Source organism: Argiope bruennichi, chromosome 10 (assembly GCF_947563725.1).
Source record: "Argiope bruennichi chromosome 10, qqArgBrue1.1, whole genome shotgun sequence".
NCBI classification, from domain to species: domain Eukaryota; kingdom Metazoa; phylum Arthropoda; class Arachnida; order Araneae; family Araneidae; genus Argiope; species Argiope bruennichi.
The window spans coordinates 29989650-30010927 of record NC_079160.1 but is presented as its reverse complement, the minus strand read 5'-3'; the positions used below and the strand labels follow the sequence as shown (position 1 = coordinate 30010927).

General features: G+C 28.5%; 1 protein-coding gene across 2 annotated transcripts in view; it reads right to left on the bottom strand.

Annotated features, from left to right (window-relative positions):
* The window catches only part of LOC129987914 (transmembrane protein 163-like), a 30652-nt gene extending 18509 nt beyond the window's left edge, over positions 1-12143 (bottom strand). The window contains exon 1 of one of the 2 annotated variants that reach the window (XM_056095913.1): positions 11881-12143. In XM_056095913.1, coding sequence (XP_055951888.1) covers positions 11881-11989 — 109 coding nt within the window. In that variant the 5' untranslated portion in view covers positions 11990-12143. Of the gene's footprint in view, positions 1-11708; positions 11853-11880 lie in introns of those variants that run through there. The other variant, XM_056095914.1, reaches the window with a different exon arrangement.
* Between the last annotated feature and the right edge of the window lie 9135 nt (positions 12144-21278).

Below are 21278 nucleotides of genomic sequence, written 5' to 3'. Positions count from 1 at the left end.
ATAAATACAATGAATCGAGCATATGCAAGACTTTAATAATGCGACTTTATTGTCTACCACAGTTAAAAACTTATTACTTTCTCTTATACGTAATATTGAAAAAGTACAGTAATCACCAAAAAATTCGGACTGGAGATTGACAAATCTCCACGTTTTGGAACTACCCGAGTTTGAAAAACGCATACTTGGAATATGTCTGTCTGTGACAAAGATAACTTAAAAACGCTTTGAGTTAGACTGCTTCAAATCCAGTTTATGATCTTTATACCAAATTTGAGTAAACTGTTGCAGGAAGGCCGTCTGGCCGGCTATTTGAATACAAGTTAACACAATTACAAAAGCAAGATAGCTATGTAGAAAAAATACGGTAAGCAGATAGAGATCTATAATGTAGATATCAAATTCAAGGAATTGACTGTCTATCCGTAATTTCAGAAAACATGTATATGTGATTACTCAAAAACCTCAATTACTTAAATATATCAAGCCTGACACGGGATTTGCAGTTACACGTACAGTTGTCAAATTTTGGTTTTAATATGTTGAGAAAAAAGTTTTTTAAACACAAATTCGGTTTTTCGATACTATTAACAGCACACAAGGGATTAATCACCAAAAAACTCGCCAAGGATGATTCGAAAAAATTCAGTCTTTCGACTGAATCTTTCGAATCATCCTTGATTTTAGCATTTTTCTAAATTCACGCAATAAATTGTTTCGTAACTATTGTACACCAGTGCCATGCAAGACGTTCTCAGAAATGACACATTTACGCGAGAAAGTTTTTAGGAGACTACTATCGCTTGGTTTTTTTAGTGGGGGACGGAAGTCATGTTAATTGCAACTAAACCCATCCTGTATTCACGGTATAGTTAGTTGGTTAATTGCCAACGATGGCTAGTTAATAAATAAGTAAAGAAAACGACTCCAATTCAATAAAGAACAGAAAGCGCAATTTACTTCTATACATTTAATACGATCTATCTGCAATTTATCTCAAATGTAAAAAGCTGTTTTACTTATCAATACAAACGTACTTCGCACTTTGTCTACTTCGAAATACATTTTTAACCGATATTAAAAACTGTATTTCAAGCTATTTATCAATAACACCGAATCATTCAAACGATACTCTTAAATAAGCATAAATTCAAAGTTTTTTTTTCCATTTTGTTAATACTAGCTTTATCTAATCACAAAAAAGAAATTAAAATTTGAAGTTCTTGCATCTAGAGTTCAAATTATTGATTACATAATAGTATTTTTTAAAAAAACAAAATTCGCTCTTCCGATGCAGGTAAACAATAAATGAAGCGATAAGTTGTCGAATCTATCAAGGATGTACCTTCAAAGATAAATCGATTTTCGAGAACAATTTGAAGTAGGTACTCAACATTATATTCCAAATCCATGACAATGCTCCCAATACCTGGAAGCAAGGTTCTTAAAAAGTGAATATAAAAAAAATATTTGTTCGAAAAGTTTATTCTGAAAATATTTTTAAGTTCAACTCAAATTCTAAAGTGCTTCAATTCCATGAGGAGCATTTTTTACCAGCACTCAAGCTTGTTGACTAACCTACAAGTTGATGCAATAACATCCATTAAATCGATTGTGAAATAGGTATGAAGTAGTACTAAAATTCCACATGGAAATTTCCTTAGAATTTTTCCTTTAAGATGTGCAGATATTTTATGAAAATGGTTGAAAGCGAGGAATATATCCGATATAAAGATGCTACCATACTTTATTAAACATTCCATGAACATGATTTGAATATCAACAAATAAATACATATCAAAAAAGTTATAAATCTAGGTTTGTGCTTATTTTTAATATGTAAAGCCGGTAAAATTTTAAATAAAAATTTATATTTAAGTTTGAAGTAAATTTATCCATTTGAATTTTACATTTCAAAATAATACATCCATGCATACATTTCTTTTGAAGGAGTAGAAAAATTGAGAAATAAAATGAAGGCATAAACTACACAATGAAGATTTAATATCCAGTTTAAAATCTAGAACCATCAACATAGCATCTTTTAAGCAGTTTGTTAAACATTAGTACCTCATTAACTTTAATATAAAAATGGTCATTTATATATTAAAGAATCGTCATTGTTTTATTTTCTGGACTTATTTGAATTTAGTAAGGCGCTCAGTTAATTAGAAAAAGCTATTTAATAATGCACGAGAAGATTTTAAAAATTATGAAGCTATAAAATTAATTTTAATCTAATATTAGAAAAGCATATTGTGTTAGTATTGAATCGTATTTAAATTCCAAAAAGTAAAAAGGGGGTTTAAAATCTCATTCTTAGATGTCCCAAAAAATTAAATTGTATATTTTTAGTATATATATGTATATTTTTAGGCCTCAGTCTCTTATGCAATTGCTATGTGCAACGAAACTTCCCAACAGCATGTTTGCATCTACTCCTTTTAAACTTCAAATGGAGAATTTGTAGAATTAAGTTATTTAAGAAATAGCTTAAAATATATAGTTATTTCAAAAAACTATTCTTTAGATTTTGTAAAACGATTATAGTTTAGTTATATTAACATCCCGTTTTAAAGCAACACTAGGGCTATTTAGGGATGAAGCTCGTCATTTTGAACCGCGGTTAGATGACGAGGATAACACCCGAGCTGGCACCCCCTCTCCACACCACGCCACACCAGCGGGAGGACGTTTGGCCCGGACGAATTTAACGTGCGCCAGACCCGCATACACGACGGTTCTGTGGAATCGGGTCACGAACCTGAAACCCTCCGGCTCTGCAGCCGGGACCTTTCCACCAGGCCGCCGCGGCTCGTAAAATGATTAAAATCTTAAAATATAGATCTCGGTAATTATTCACAATGAATTTAAGTGAAATGTTACGTGCATTTTTAAATTATCATTTCGCTTAAGAATTTTTGGAAAATTTTCAATTTAGATTAGCTTTTTTAAGTACTATTTCGAAGTGATAAGTTGAATAAATAGAATTAAACATCGTTTCTTTGGATTAAAAAATGTTTTAAATATTTAAAAATCGGTCCAAAATCTTTCTGGTAGTCCATTTTTTATTCCAAACATTTAATGGAAAGTCCCTCTTACCCAACTGCGGTGAATACTCATTTTAGAGTACAAGATTTAAAATTAAATGTTTATTTATAATAAAAGCGCGAGTGTTGGCACTTTGCAGGTCAGACCATTTGATCTAGAGCTACCAAATTTAGCACATATATATCTTGAAGAGTGAGAATGTGCAACTATTATTTTTTTAATTTTAATTGAAAAGTAAATAAAGTTGTCATTTTCTCGCGATAACTTTTGAAATTGTTACAGTACAAAAATAACTCATTTTAAAATTCAAAAATTCTTTTCAATGATATCTATTATTCTGAGGTATAACTTTATTTTCCAAGTTTTAGTTTTTAAAATATATACAAAATTATAAAATTTAACTAGCATAAGCACGTTATGCTTGCATGAAAAAAAGTAAGGTAATTCATAGAAAAAAAATGGTACTTACAGAGGGGTGTAAGGCTTCTAAAATGGTATACGATTATCGAATTTTGAAGTTTAAAAATATTTTGTTGTAGATGCCATAAATACCAAGTTACACGAAATATTTAATTGTAAGTTTTAGATACCATTAACTCCTGGCATACAAGCCGATCGCCCAAGGTGGCTACACTAAAGAATACAAGTTAAGAAATCAAAATGATATCCATTTTGTCTCAAGATGCGATAAAAAGCCCGCTGAGGAATGTTTTTGATTCAAAAACCTATCTAAAGGAGCGTTGCAAGATCCTTGTTATTTTATATAAAGAAAACACTTAAAAAACCCTAGTTGCCATCTATTGTTTCAGATCTCATTCTTTAGACAAACATGCGCTGTATAAAACAATGCATCTTCGTCTATTGCAAAGATTGAAATTCAATTAAATTGCGACATATTTGCCTGGTGTTAAGAAAACACGTGAAAAGATACTTCATATTTATCAAGGATTAACAACAACAATAGATAAGTTTTAATAGTTTTCTTCACAAATTGATAGTGACATGAAGAGAAAAGAATGCATTTCGAATGGATCTTATTTTGTCCGTTGCATGTATTTATCATAAAACAAACTATCACGTATGGTTGAATCATTAAGTCAAATACGCGCAAATTCATTTCTTGCCGTTGAATAAATGAAGGTTTGCACAGCTTGGAGCAATGTCAGGTAACTGAATGTTAATGACACTTCAGAAAGTACTAATCTACTATTCTTTTACATTTAAATAACGTTCGATCTGTGTGCAAGCTTAGTCGCATCAAAACGGAAACTAAAATCTAACGAGTTCAGAAATTAACATTAATATTTATTTTTTATTAATTTAAATATTTAAAGTTTATAAGTAACTTGATACTTGTTATTAAAAACACCATCATTTGGTATTAACCGTCAAAATTTTAACGTATTAATTCAAAATTTTAACGAATCCACACGTTTCAGATCTCCCGAGTTCGAAAACCAATTTCAGAAAAATGTCCATCGGTCTGCGACAAAGGCAAATTAATGCTTTCAGCTAGACGGTTGAAATTTGGTATAGGGTCTTTACCCCAAATTTGATATTGCTATCAAATTTGGAACAAAATCCTCTCGGAGGATGTCTATCTGTTCGAATATAATTTAAATCGATAACTTTAAAACGAAAAGAGCTAGATAAAATTTGATACGTAGAATTAACATCTAAAATCTTGACATTTTTTTTAATTTTGAGCCGAATCCAAAGAGGGACTGATTGTCGCTTGCGCCTTCAAAAACATAAGCAAGATAACTCAAAAACACAATTGGTTTAATATATTAAATTTATTGTGGGATTTTACGATTACAATTGTAGCATTATGTCAAATTTTCTTTGTTTCAGTTGATTGGGAAAAACAGAAATTCGATTTTTGGATACTTTTGGCGCATACAAGGGATTAATCGCCAAATAACGCTCCAAAGATTACAAATTCAGTAAAAATGCACGATTCTCGCTAAAAATATTTCGTAACCATTGTATGCCAATGTCATTGCAAGGCGTTCTCTGGCTAAACAAGTTTATTAGAGAGTATGCGAGAAAGTTTAGGGGGGACCATTCCCGTTGTTTTTCCCTTCTGTTTAACACGAATCACTCAGAAAAATTCTTTAACCTAAGGATTTTGTGCGAAATATTAACTAAAACTTATACTTCAGTATTTTTTTTAATGTAAAATAATTTAAAATATTACATAAACTATTTCTCAGTGAAAACTAGAAAATAAACCTTATTTGAAATACATAATGTACAAATAAACACCATATGCATATATTTTGTGCATTCAAAAGGAATGTTTATAACTTTCATACTTGGTTTTGTCGGCAATAACTTCTGGATCAAATACCAGTGAACAATGTTAAAATGGCGCATTGTTATATTGCCTAATGGAAGAAAAGTTCATAGAAAATACTTAGATTAAATGGACTTTGAAATTTTATATATTTCACTCAAACCAAAAGACTACTCTGAACTTTAATTTCTAATTGTGAAAAATTCACCTGATGAATTAGTCTTCACTCGTTTGTTTTCTTAAAAGTCGACGTTTTTAATCATTCCAATCAATTTATTCAATACAATCATAATTAATCCAGAATATTTGGACTGATTATGATCTTGGAGTCGACTTCGTTCTCTTAAATCCAAAGAAATCATCTGACTGCTTTCAGTTCTATTTGTTAACTTGTATGATTGTATTAGATTAATCTTGCTTGAAGACGTTTCCATTAAACACCTAATTAAATTTTGAAGAGTTAGGGGGATTGTCACTTTTATAATTCGCATATAAATCGGCTAAATATTCCCTAGGCGTTTTTTAAAATGGTTTACAAACTCCCAGCAGAAATCAAAAGATTAAAAAAAATACTAATAATTTATTAATTTCAGGTTATAGCTATTAAAAATGGGATTTTGCATCCAAACCTTTTTTCCCGATATAATTTAGGAAGAAAAGCCATAGCTTCCTTAGTCCTAAAAGTAAAATTTTTTTAATATTAATCGATTTATGATAAAACATCCAGCACTAGCTAAAATACATTAATTTGAAATTTTTAGTAATAAAATTTCTCAGAAAATACTCACAAATAAGAAATTTCATGAAATTACTGACAGACAGAACCAATAGTTTTAAAACACTTGTCACTTTAACAGAAGTTAAATACCATTTTTCAATTTCAGCTTTGTCTATCCAAATCTCACGAGTCTCTTATATAAATCATTGTATTCAATATGAAAATGCATTCTATTTATAGGATAAATTGTCCCCCAACGATAACTTGCATCATCTCCTAATGCAGAATATTATAGGCATATCCTCGGACAATGGCGGTTACCGTTCACTTCTTCGACAGAAAAGTTATTAAAATTTTCTGCATTGAGGCCTTTTAACAAGCATTACTTTAAAATGCATCCATTCCCCATTTATTCACAATATTAATAAGTTATGTCCGTTTAAAATCGATATTTACTAAATATTTCTCCAATATTCTAGCTTGCTTAAGTAGTTTTAGATACTTTTTGATATGATTGGATATGAAGCATGGATAGTGTCAGAAAAAGTGGATAGATAAAATGATTTGAGATTTTCATTAACCCTTTGCAATCGGAAAATTCTATGTATAATTCACCTAATACAATGATTTGTTTATTAATCTTAAGTTGCATTTCCCTGATAAAGTAATCTACATCTTTTTACCATTTTACAGGGGTGTTTAACAATCAAAATTGAAAAAAAAAAATCCGTCAAAATGATGCACTGTCTTGAATAGTTAATGCGCGTCACCGTTCGAGTGCAAAAACAATTCCTTTATTCACAAAAGTAGCGTTTCATTAGGGAAAGACTCAGAAAAAAGCATTTTAATAATTCCATGAGTATGGCATTTTGAAAGATTGTACTTAAAATAATTAGAATGGCAAACTTCAATATTAGGAAATACGGTGCAATACTATTATGCCCTATCAATTCATTTTGTTCTTATTCCTGGAAATCTATTATAAAAACATTTCATGGAATAAAGAACGAGAAGGCTTATTTTAAATCAGAAGTGAAAGAAGATGGAGCTCTTTCAAGTTTCTTCTGTTCTCAATACTCAATTTTTCAACCACTTTATAAAAAGAGGCAAAAAGAAATTGCAGTCTAATTGCTAAACGAAGAAATTTTGGAAAGAAAAAGAAAGTTCAAACGGTTGTTAATGTACATTGTATTTTGATACTTAACATTTAACCTCTGTTTCATATTTTTGCAAGAATCATCTGTTATTGTACTATTTTCAGAAGGGATTTTAAAGCGATTTTGAATGACATAAGATTTTTTATTTAAGTAAAAATATCCATTTTATTGTCTGATAAACAGGGTGAAAATTTATGTCAAGTCTGTTACTTCCATTCCTATCATCATAACTGCTCTAAACATAAAAATATAGCAACAGAAAATTAATCAATATTGAAAAGAATTTATAAAATTTACTTGCTGTGAAAATATCCGATTATGCTTTTAGACTATCCCATAAAAGACTAAGCTAAAATCTCCTGCTGATTTATTTGCAAATGAGCATAGCTTTATATTAATTTTAAAATTTTGAATTTACAAAGCAAGTCCAGGCAATAAATAGTAATACGAGAAATTTAAAGTAATTTTCAAGTTAAACGATGACTTGTTAAGCATTAAACAGTTTCATTAAATTAATACAAAACAAAATTTTTCCATTTCTTAATGAATTAATCAAGTGCAGATCTTACACGACAAGGAAATCAACCTCGTATACGCATTTAGTTAAACTATGTTGAATTAATTCGTAAATGAGAGGGCATTGCTTCATGAATGAGTACTTCAAGAAAGGGTCTGCAATTACTTTGTGAATTACGATAAACTATTTCATCTAGTGCAATAATACCATCATTCTGGTGTAAAAAGGCATTTCATTTTATAATTGAGACAGAAGTTATTAATTTCAATTAACAGTTAAGTAGCTCAGCATTGTTTTAAGGTTTTGGATAATCAAAAAACTGATGCTACTGAAAACCTTGGTAAACTGAAGTCTGAAAAATATTATTGCAATAATTATACGTGAAATTAACGGTCAAGAAGTTGATTAAATTTCTTTGGCCTTCATTTATAACAATTTAAAGAAAAAAAGCCATCCTATGTAGATTACTTTGACAACTTATCGCATTGATTTATTATTTATTTAACAGTTGCCAAGGCATCAAATGGTATTTATCAACTTAAAAAATGTCTCAAGTGTGACCTAATTTCAACAGATATGGCTTGATTTAATCCTTCTACAAGCAAAGAGTTCCGCACAACAGTCGATCTTCAGATAAATGATAACTCGTTAAGATTTTAGAAATCGAGAGTGTAGAGTAAATTGACTCGGATGCATTAGACAAATTTGAAACTCTTTATCTTTCTTGAGATAACTAAAGCATTGCGGAACAATTTTTTTTATCACCAATAGGTAGAACAGGAAAGACATTGGTCATTCTCTTGAGCGGTTCAATTTATTCTTCGACTTTCTTCAGGTGAGGAAAACTTGTAAAACTCTTATCGGATTTCTTGTGCAATTTTGTACTGATATGGTGCAAGACAGACTTCTAACATTTTCCGGCTCTGGAGTAGATTGAAAATTTGAGAGATCTTAAAAACTTTCTAAATTTCTAATTATTAGAAAGTTTACAATTTCTGAACAATGCGATTCTGACCAATGCTATACGAAATGTAATGTCACCTTATATAGGATACCGATAAAGCTTTTCGTTGGATATAACAAGTAGCTCGATTCACTAAGTTTCACGACTCTACAACCAATATTTAGCGTTGCTCATCGGTTTTCTTTAAATTTTAAGGGTCCTATTTGGAATAGAGAATGTATGAAATAAAGTTTGACAAATAGATTAAAAGTCTAGAAAGAATTGGAGTTCTATCATTTAAGAGCGATGTCAAAGTTTCCAATTGAGCCACAATAAATGCCACAAAAATCTTATTCATTTTAATATGTAAATTGGTTTAACTTTTGAATATCTTTAAAAAAGACCCAACTGGGCAGTTTAGATCCCTTTCATTTCTGTCTTTGAACTTGGGCATAAATAAGTCCAAATCTTAAAATTCGCTTCTGCTTTAGTTAGCTAGGTTTAAAATGAAATGTAAACATTTAGCAGTTTACTAATATGTTTAAGATATATTTCATGTTTCTAAAGGAGATGCATTTTTTAGTTAAGTTCATGATTTTAAACATTAATCCGACGTTCAATATACAAATTTAAAATTTAGCTACAACTATCGAAGAACACTCCTTGACTTCATCCTTCATAGAGTAATGATATGAAATAAATCATTAAAGAATAAATAATGCTATCCTTTTCCGAAATAATGCGGAGAGGAGGTGTTAATTTATCGATTATTTGATCATTTTTTTAAGTTTCTTGAATTGTATAAATTCTCTATTAAATTCATTAAAGCAAGGGAAGAAATTTCGTATAAACTTAAGCACAACTTTCAAGAATTTTCAAAATTTTATCTAATATATAAAAAGACATTTAAAATATTTAAGAATATTTTTCCCCTTTTCTGTTACTATAAATATACCTGTCAGCGTTTTCCTTACAACAGGTCCCTTTAAAAGGTCAATTTTTAACTTTTGCGAAAAGAATTTTAAAAAATCCTTTTTCAAACACTTGAATTTTCAAGCCAGTTCCTAAATATATGTTATTGTTTGAGATATTTCAGAAATATAAATCCAGCAATTCTTCCTCAAACATTCTCATATTTTTCTTAAATATATTTGTCTATTAATAACCACCTGTTATTGGAGATGAAACAGCCTATAAGAGTGCGATATTTGGCGGTTAGTACCGATTACACAAGCCGATTATGAATTTTGGATGCTTTTTTCAGGCCCGATTAAATCCAAACACGATTTTTCGCATACAAATCTTTGATTCAGTAAATTTTAAATCTTATTTAAATCAAACTAATTCTAATGTGCATTATAGCAGAAAAAATTCTCATTTTAGTATTTTTCATATTTTTAATGACATTCTCAAGTGCAAGCCAACAGTAGAAAAAAAATTAGAATTTTCCAATTCACTAGTAGGAAAAAAAATTGGAATTTTCTAATTCACTAGAATTTTTATGCCGATTCCGAATGCAGGAGTTTACTTTTTAATCTCATGTTATAAGATTTTTCTCATTTCAAATTCATTAATTCTCATTATATTGAAAATATATCTCAATAATGGATTAAAATTGCAGATGACATAATTCAGAATTATTTCAACAGTATTATAAAAAAAAATCGTAGAAATCTTTAAATTTCTTCGGCAAAATGGTAACCAAAATTTCTTTTAGAAGAAAAGTTATAAATCGTAATACAAAAGCTTTAGAGAGTTAACTAAAAACCAAATTCAAATTTTAATTGGTCAGTAATCAAAATTTATAGTATCTTGCAAACAATGTTTTATTATAAATTCATTTTTTTACCTTGCTTTTTTAATGAACTATTAATTTCTAATAGCGATTATTTTATATATAATTTCCATCTCCTTCACTGCATTGCTGAATTGCAGATTGTTGCCGAAGTTCAAACAGCAAATTGATCCAAATTTATAACTACAACTATAACATGGAAAGCGTAAAAAGTAATATTATTACAAAAGCCAAACTATTGCTACATCACAGTGTAAACTCTGCGAGATGAAAGTGAGCTCAAAGAAGTGAAATCAAAGAAGGAAGGAATTTCAATTTTAACCCAATAAGTCGTACTTCAAGATTACCGGAACATAAAAAATTACTGTCCAAAAAAAATTCCATCCAATAAAATCTAAACATATTTGTATGTTTACAAATTTCGCAATTTTTCGCTTCCACCCGATAGCTAAACACTTGCGTAATACGAGAGCGGGAAACTTCAAATAAACACGCTTCTTAATTGGAAGCGTTACAAATATTTGATTTCACCGCCTAACCTCTCACAAACTCGTAAGACACTTTCGAATCCAGTTTATCTAGAATCGGAAATGAAATACTGCTCGTTTTTCAAATTGCTACAAATATGTCCAAATTTTAAAATACACGGAGAATATGAAATAACATTTAAATAAAATGTAATTATATTTGCAAAATATTATGAATTTATCTTCGCTTGAGCATTAAATAAAGCATAGCAAAATCATTACTATTTGATGTATGAAAGTATTCACTACAATTCCAAATATAATTTTTGGATAAATTATTGTTTTTGAACTTTAAAATAAATGGATAAGAGCTATAATATCTATACATTATTATAATAGAACTAATATTAAACTTCTTCCAAAACGTATAGATTTTACTGAAGTTAAACAACTTTGAAATTTCATTTAAGGCGCCGTAAAGCATTAAAAATCCTCTGCGTTATAAGGATAAGTCCTCTATAAAGTTATACTTTTACTGAAATCATTTATTATCTTATGAAATGGGTTACTTCTTAATCAGAATATTTGAGATGCATTATAAAATATTCACTTTTTTTCCCCAATATTAACTGGAAATGCACGATTTTTTCGCAAGAATACACAAAATTTATTATCAACTGAAAATATTACCAAAATACAATAGAAAAATTATAAAATAAAGTGAAAATTTAAAACTTTTGCATAAACTAGGAAATACTTACGCATAATAGAACACTTATTAAAACAAATCAAATTCGTTCATTAAAATAAAAAAAATCTTTAAAAATTAATCAGCCATTTTTTAAAAATCTTTTTTGAATTTAAAATTTTGATTTAAAACCAGAGAACTTATTTATTTAAAAAGTTTTTTTCTAAAAAAGAAGTAACACAAACCTGAAATAGTAGACTGTGCAACATTGTATTTATAACATATAGTTTGTTTCTTCCCTTTCACCTCCGTTGCCATTTTTTTGGCAGATTTGAAAAAATGAAAGCACAACATTTAAAATAGTTATGCAGACGATATTCTTCTTCACAAAAATAAAATTAATATTAAATACTTTTTAAAAAATTTAAATCTTAAAATGGTGAATCGGATTCCAGAATTTTAAAAAATTATTCGAACGTTCCCCTCTGTAAATAAATGTGCGAATGATTCTTATCAAGGGCAGGTGTCTGCTTTTATATGTCGATCATTTTCAGGCATGTTTTCGTTTTCATTTTGTTTTGTCGTCAACCTTTGACATGCGCAACTTGATTGCGCATATGAACCTTCTAGATCGTCACCACCTTAAGAACTCACGTGTAGCAACAAATGCTTTTCCCTCTCCTCAATGATTGAAGTCATAGTCTGAAGTCCAATTGAAAAAATGAATCGATAATTGTATTTGATAAAGAGGGGACATACACTAATTGAAATTGCTTATCGATAGGTTTCTTATCTCCTTAAGTAGATTCTCAAGTTTCCTGGAAATTTCTTTTTATCTCGTTATGTTTCTGTACAGGGTAAATTTAAATAGGATATTCGTTGTTAAGAATATTTAAAATGAAGAAAATTTTGAATTAATTAATTTAAATAATTTATTTTATTCAGAAGGAGATTAATTTTTCTTTAAATTTTAAACGTTTAAAATAATAATAAGCTTCTAAAATAATTTTTACATTGTATATGAAATTTGTATTTTTGCAATGTATTTCCGAATCTAAAAATAAATATTTAAACAAATTTATGTATTCGTTTTAATAAAAAATTTTAATTATTTTCATTTATATAAATTTTAATATTCTAAAATTTCCCAATAATTATTTTTAAAAAAAACCCTTAAAACTGTAATATTTAGTAATTTAGTTAAAATAATTATTTATAAAAAGTATGATTGAATTCTAATAACCAAATAATTGTTTATACTTTAGAAGAAAAAAAATTTACATCAATTTAATAAAAATATATTCAAGTTTTTTTTTTTTTTATCTTCGCACCTATTTGCCATCTGTTGTCAAGGAGATGGATAATTAAAGAAAAATAAAACTGAAGCATTTGATTCGATTTCTCGTGATCAAAATGAACACAGAGTTAATAAACTGGAGGGGGGAAAAAACGTTTCATAGGTTATCGAAAATGGAGATCTATCTCTCTGCAAAATATTATGAAAAGGAAAATAAAAGAGTTTGAAATTGCGATCTAGGATATTTCAAAATAATTCATTCTCAAAAGGGAAAGGTCGATGTACGATTATCAATTAAAAAATGTTTATATGGTCCGTTAAAAAAAAATTCTTTTACATCTTGACCTCAATTTACAGATGCCTCAAATCTGAAACATTTTTAAATCACAGATTTTAAAGCACATGTCACACATTATGAACAAAAATTATTGACTAAGTTTCTAATTTTTGTTTTCCATCATTCCTCCACTGTTGCTGTTGGAGAGTTTCGAGTGATTATTTTTTACCACGTGGCAGTAGCAGATGTTCTATTCATTTTTGTGTTCGTCATTCACGATTAACAGGTGTTAAATTCTCATAACTAAACTGTGCTTTTCATAAAAAAACCTTCTTTTTTTCTTTAAAAAGGAAAACAAATATACTTACAATTTATGCGAAAGTATCAAAATAAAGGTGTGTTCCTTATTGCATTAATATTTTATGATAAATGAAACAGTTTTCCACATCAGTCTGCATTCTATATCTAACAAGGATTCCACTTGCTTAGTGACAAAGTCCTAGTCTGAGATATTGTAAATCACTAGTTAACGATTCAATTCCTGTTGTTAATTCTTCTTCTGCCTGTGGGCTTTGTGCACTTTATATCTATCGAGCATTAAAAGTCATAAAATTTTGCTATGACTGAAATGTTGCATTGTAGAAAACAGTACGAATCGCAATTATCGTTATTACTACAGTTCAAGTTAAAAGATATGTTCTAAAATAAGCTTCAAATAACTTTAAAGCTTATCGTTAATGCTACAAATCTTAAAATATATTTTACAAAAATTATAAATTTATATAAATAAAAATAGAGAAAAATCTCACAGCATATCGTTTAGTTATTGTTCCTATGATTAAAATTTCATAACGCTTGAAAGCATATTTGTTTTGCTAGATAGGATGTTTATTTCTTTCTTAAAAATATTTCGATAAGAAATTTTTGGCTAATTGATGATTACTTAAAACACCGTTGATAGATTGATTGATTCACATGTGGCAACAAACTCAGATATGTTTTTAGACATCATGAAAAACGGAAATTAAAATAGGACAGGTACCATTTGGTCCTGATTATCAAATAATCGGAGTGGGCAACTAAATAGAGACTCTGAAACATTTTGATATATTCTTTCGGGGAGGGGGGTATTTTCTGAGTATATTAATTTTATAATTTAATTTAAAAGGTCATGAATTCAAACTGAAAAAAGATAAAAATCAGGTATCGATTTAATATCAAAATATTATTTTAATATTTCTAATTATCTAATATATAAAAATGAATTTTTGTTTGTTCGTATTTTATGGGCTGCCATACTGTTCATCCGATGTCGATAAAACTTTACCAATTTGTTGCTTTGAACTTAGAAAATACATGTTTTTCACAGGGCCGAATGTATGTTGGATTGTCACGTGTCGGACAACCAAGAAATTTATTTGTTTTTGCTGAAGACGGAAAAACAAAAAATATTGCCTACCCTAAAGTATACTTGAATAATAATATCTACTATTTATACTTCACCTTTATATAGCATTCAATTTTAATGAATATATTCATTGTCAATAAGAAAATAAATATTATTCTTCCTGTTATTCCTAATTAAACAAGATAACTGCTTTAAATTTCAAACAATATTTCCAAAATTATTTCTTCTACGGCAGCAACGCGCCGGATACCATCTAGTTTTTTATAAGTTTTATGTAATGTTGTTTAGGAATTCTAAAAAAATATATTGACTTATAATTTTAAAAAAAATGTCCACTTCTGTAATTAAATAATAATTAGACTATATTCAAATATTTTTCAATTTGTATAGCTGTTCTTAAATTTCAGTATCAGTTATTTTATATGCGAAATATTGATACCAAATCCCCCGAAAAGAACAAATAATCAAATTTTTTGTTAATGTGTCAGAGTACGCTGCATAAAAATGGCTTACAAAAAATTAAAATGAATAACAAATTGGTGCGGTTATGAGAAATGCCCCCTCTTCCCCCCCCCCCGAAATTTGCAGAGGGCCCTTAGATTACTTAATCTGGACCTTGGGTACCGCAAATCGTGTTTCAGTGGCGAAAATAGCAACAATTTTGCAATAGCAAAGATTTTTAAATATTCTATGGAAGACAAAATATTCAATAACAACCAAAAAAAAAAAAAAGGATTTATTTAATAACATTTTATAATGCATAATGCAATGATGTAAATGAAATTATTAGAAAAGATGATTTGAGGGTGACCAATCATAATTTTCAATCTACAATGCCCGCAATAACCATCTTTATAATTTACAGGATCACAAAAATAATTCCCGGAACTTTTTAAAAATCCTTGGATAACTAACTGCGCAATCGAAGACAATTACCACAGGAAGATTATCCAGTATGATCCCGCCTGTCTCATAAATGATGACTATGGGTGGCTATAAAGAAGAAAAAAAAGTCGTGCAGATTAAGATATAGCTAATAAGTAAGTCAAGCAACTGATTTGGTAATGTTAAATACTTGAAATGGATCCGCAGACGCAGTCAGTGATCAATCGACAGTCAATAAATAAATTCAGAGTTTAAGTTTTTTTTTCTCTATTATCCACCCACAAAGCATTTTTTTGTAATACATATTTCAATTTATACATTATCTGCGACACATTTCAATGTTTCTTTCTTTTGATATTTTCTAAAATTCCTTTACCTCATCTAGACAACCTTGTATAATAATATAATACCCAAGTAGCAGCTACCACCAGCTAAACATTGTATAAGATATACATTTCCCCTCCCCCAGTTTTTGTTTCTTTTATATTTCCAGAAATTCATTTATATAATTAGGTATCACATACAGTAGCATTCATATCTAAGAAACACTCATAACCAATTATCATACGCATCTGGATATTCCTAACTAAAAATATACAGATTTATTTCAATCATTCCTTTTTTTGTGTGTGAACATTTTACTCAGTTATTTGCTAAGAAAACACCTTTTCAACCTCATCCACTTTTGACATAGTTTCAGGAAATCGACGCCTTGAGTGTTTTCGTCTTTTTGTGTTATCTGAAGTTATCTTTTGTTTTTTCAGTGGATAGAGATTTCATAGCGAACAAATATTACTGCAAGCTCTAATTTTGGGAGGAAATTAAGAAACGTGTTTCTAATGCTTGTAAGCTGTTGACTGCGGAAACACCTTACCCACTTTAGCAATCTTTATCAAAAATACGTAAAATATCGTATAATTACTTAAGGGAAAAATCTCAAAATCTACCAATTTTTATTAAAAAAAATACGAAACTTTATAGCTTTATGAGTAAATTCTCCAAATGATAATTCTAATCTCATGCTATTTAAAAATAAACAGTGTTAATTTCTTAATACTCATTTATTAAAAGAGCCCATTTCTATCAAGAAAAGAAAATGTTTCATAATGAAATCATTTATGATATTAGTTACTAACCACAGCTTTTTTTATTATGTAAACATTTCATAAAAAGTCATATTTTTATATCATTAAATTTAATCCATTTCTTTCATCCTTTTATTCTTATTCTTTATTTTATTTAATTCCTTTTATTCGTATCTTATTTAATAAAAAATATTCATAGTCGATTTCTATACAGTAAGTTATTTTGAAATAAATGTTTACACAAAAGCACTGGAAATGAAAGGAAAATTTCTTGTGCTTGTATTATCAAGGCATTTAGAACAAATAATTTGGATTTTTTTACTTTTCTTTGAGACTATTTTTAATTTAAAAAGGAATTGCGTTCTTTTGAATTCTCAGATTTTGTATCTCTATCATCTGAAATAAATTTATGTAGACTTTAAACAAGAACAAGTAATGTGAAAACATATATAAATAGAATTAGACCTTTTAAAGATAAGAAAATAAAATTAAAATTTTAAAGATAAAAAAATAAAATTGAAATTTTAAAGATAAGAACACCAAATACGTTTTCTTTTTCTTAATTTCATAAATAGTAAATTAAGATTTCGAGATTTCTTATGAGTCAAAGCATAAAACGTAATAACGATTACGGGAAGTTTACGTTATTTTGCAAATTATATAAAGCAAATTGTGTTCCATACCTATTATTTACAGCGAAACAATCGATTCTAAATTATATCATGTTTATATATCTAATCCTAATTTTAATGGATTACATGAAGTTGGAATAAAGGAAATTTTTAATAATAACACCAGTGAAAAGCAAAATTTTCAAATATGTAGTTAGAACAGATTTTTCAAAAATACACTATGTCTATGTTCCCCTAAAATGCGATTAGAGTAAAACAAAAGATGATTCTGAGCATTTTCTTCAACGATTACAAGAAATAAGATTATTGTAGATACAGTAAAATAGAAAGGAAATTTTTAAATGTAACATGTTGGCAATGTTTACGAGTATGCGGTTAGATCAGATTTTTCAAAAATGAACTATGTCGACGCTCCCCGAAAATGCGATTAACGTAAGACAAAAGATGATATTGAGCGTTTCTTTATCCCACTGAAGTGGATCATTTATCCTTCTTTGAAATAATATCATCGCTAAGTAACACCAACGCAAATGATATTGTTTTAAGTAATGGCTGCTTAGAGATAAGCGCTTTTCCGTTGTTCACGTTTGTTTCTCTTATCTTTCGATGCGATTTGATTGTTAGGATTTAAAATTCTTCTGCTGTATTAATCGCGTGCCCGCTGATTGTTTTTTGTGAATGATTGATATTTATCTTTCATTAAAAATGTTTTAAAAAATGTTGAAAGTAAAAAAAAAGAACAGAATTTTTGATTTATTTGATAAAATGTATCTATTAACATACTTTTTTTTTTGTTAGCTGCAATCGTTGTACTAATATTGCATCTTCAAAAATATTACATCAAAGAAAAATTAAATTTGTATTCAAATAAATATTTCCAAAATTTATTTATGCCAAAAAAAAAAATATCACCCGTTTCTTTTCGTTTGAACAGTTTTAAGGAAATAAATTCTCAAAATTAATATTATAAATTATTTCATTATTATATTTATTTATTTTTATAGCTAATTTCTTTATATTATTATTAAATTGTGAGGAATTTTTAAATCTATTATTTGATACATTTTGGAGGGGGGGGGGGATTTCAAATTTTAAATATTTGCTACATTATGGCATAAGTCAATGCAGTAAAATAAAAACTGCTTTTTGTGTTGTATACTTTTACATTATATTATATAAATGTTTGGATCATAATCTATATTATATTGATACTTAGTTTATTATTTAACGAGAATGAATTTCAACTTTGAATAAAATCACGCTTGGAGTAATATTGATTGAATATACATGTGGTTAGTAAGATGATTATTTTTTCTGATTTTTCCAAGAATTCGTGAATTATTATTATTTACGTATTCACTGACTATTTATAACCAGTAACCTGACTATTTATATATATTTATAACCTTTATAGTAAAGAGTGGAAGTGGTCTCTCTAAAACTTTCTCGCCTACTCCCCAATCAATGTGTTATATTAGAAAACACCTTGCGTAGCATTGGTGTACAATAGTTATAAAATATTAGCCTTTGGCTTGAATTTAGCATTTTTACTGAATATATCGTGTCATACTTGGCAAGTTATTTGGCGATTAATCCCTGGCATGCTTTAATAGTACCTGATAGTCGAATTTCCTTTTTTTTAAAAGCGTTTTTCCCAAACGATTGAAATAAAAATTTAACACAGAACTACACTTGTAGTTATAAAATGACACGTCATATTTGATATTTTTAAGTAAGTGCAACTTTAAGCTATCGCGTTTACATGTTTCTGAAAGTACAGACCGACAGACGGTCAATCCCTTGATGGATTAGGCACAAAATTTGATAGGTTTATAGACTATAGATTTTAATTTTGTGTACCGAATTCTATATCTCTAGCTGTCTTCTTTTTATAGTTTTCATGTCAGATTATATTCGAAAAGCCGAACAAACAGACTTCCTTTAAATAGATTTTGCACAAAATTTGGTACAAATTTACAGATATGGTATAAAGACCGTATACCAAATTCCATCCGTTTAAATCAAAGCTTTTTTTTAATTATCTTTGTCACGAAAAGACAAACAGATAGACGAGCATTTTCCAAAAATGTGTTTTTCGAACTCACGGAGGTCTAAAAAACTTGGAGAATCGTCAAAATCTTGAGTTCGAATTTCTTTCTGAGAATTTCTCGTATACGTAATATAGAGAACAATAATAGTAAAATTACAATGGCTATTGTTATGAAATTAAATAATTCTTTATACTATAGGAATAGCATTTATTGCTATATAAAGCATTTATTTGTTTTCGATTAATTTATCATGGAAGTAGAATTTTTGAGCTTCGGAAAATGTGGTCAATGATTAAGATGTTTTGAATGCAACAATTTCTAAGTAATTCTCCAATTTCATCTAAGCCTGCAGTTTTGTTTTGCTTTGGTCAATATTTATTCTGTTAGTTACATCTCTATCACAGTAGATTAGCCCATTTCTTGTTTTATATCAGTAAACTATTTGCAATATCTTTATCAACAGAGGGTCTGGATATTATGAGAATTAACCAGAAATTACTAGTTTATGTTTGTCCTTCAAATTTTCGCTTATTCTGGTCAGCACGTAAATGATGTTACTACCAAACAATCATGAAACCTTTTAATAAATGTTTAACTAGAATACCGGCATTAAAAAAAATAATAGTAAGAGAGCATAAGAACAAAAATAATAATCGATAAATATTATTAGGTGATGTTCACTCTACATTAAAATACTAATTAGTGTCTTTATTCCCTACTTGTTGATGTTTGTCAAACCCCTAAGGTGAATTAAATAGCAATCTATTAGGTTTGCTTTGCAAATTCTGCTCGTTTCACTCTTTATAATTATAATACTGTGCATCCAAGTACAATCATTTTGCATTAAAATTAGTCCACATTGAAGCATTTGGAAATTTTAGAAATATAAAAACTAAGCAAGAACAATTTTAATTCATTGAATAATTTCATATCTATTTGATGCATTTATTTATTTCATAAAATTTCCTATGAAATATCATTTGCAAGCCCCAGTACAAAAAAAATATGTATTCATAAATTTGTTATCACGAGGAAAATTCTTTTTTTTTTATTTCTTTAATATTTCAACCAACTTACCAGCAGCAAAATTCTGCTGATGATAATTGTGATTCTTAATCTTTTCCTATAATTATATTTAATACATAGAGTTTGAAAAATTACCAACTGAATTAAAGATGTATTGTAAAAATCATTGTAAAAAATAAATTGATGTTTCATTGATTTACTTCGGATATTTTAACTTAAAACCCCATATTAGAATTTGATGGCCAAAAAAAGCGTTTTTTACTTTCTCGTATACGTAATATAGAGAAAGTATATTAATCTTTAAAAAAAATTCGAACTCGACATTTTGAAGAATCTCCACGTTTTAGACCTCTCGGAGTTCAAAAAGCACACTTTTGAAGAAAAAAAAGTTCATCTGTCTGTGACAAAAATAACTCAAAAACACTTTGAGATAAATAAATCAAAATTGGTATACGGTCTTAACATCAAATTTGTAGATTTCTATGAATTTTGAACAAAATTCATTCAGAAGAAGTCTGTCTGTCCGGGTGCTCAAATGTAAATTAACACGATAACTACAAAACATAGAGAGCTAGATAGATAAATTCGGAATATATATTTAACATCTGTGGTGTTGACACCTATCAGATTTTGAATCAAATCCAATCAGAGGTTAAGATTGCTTGATTTGTATTTTCAGAAACCTGGAAACGCAATAACTCAAAACCGCAATGACTTAATATATTAAATTTGGTAAGAAATTTTGTGACTACAAGTGCAGTTTTTGTCCACTTGTAATCACAAGTGTAGTTTTGTGATTACAAGTGCAGTTTTTGTACACTTGTTGTCATAAGTGTAGTTTTGTGACTACAAGTGCAGTTTTTGTCCACTTGTAATCACAAGTGTAGTTTTGTGATTACAAGTGCAGTTTTTGTACACTTGTTGTCATAAGTGTAGTTTTGTGACTACAAGTGCAGTTTTTGTCCACTTGTAATCACAAGTG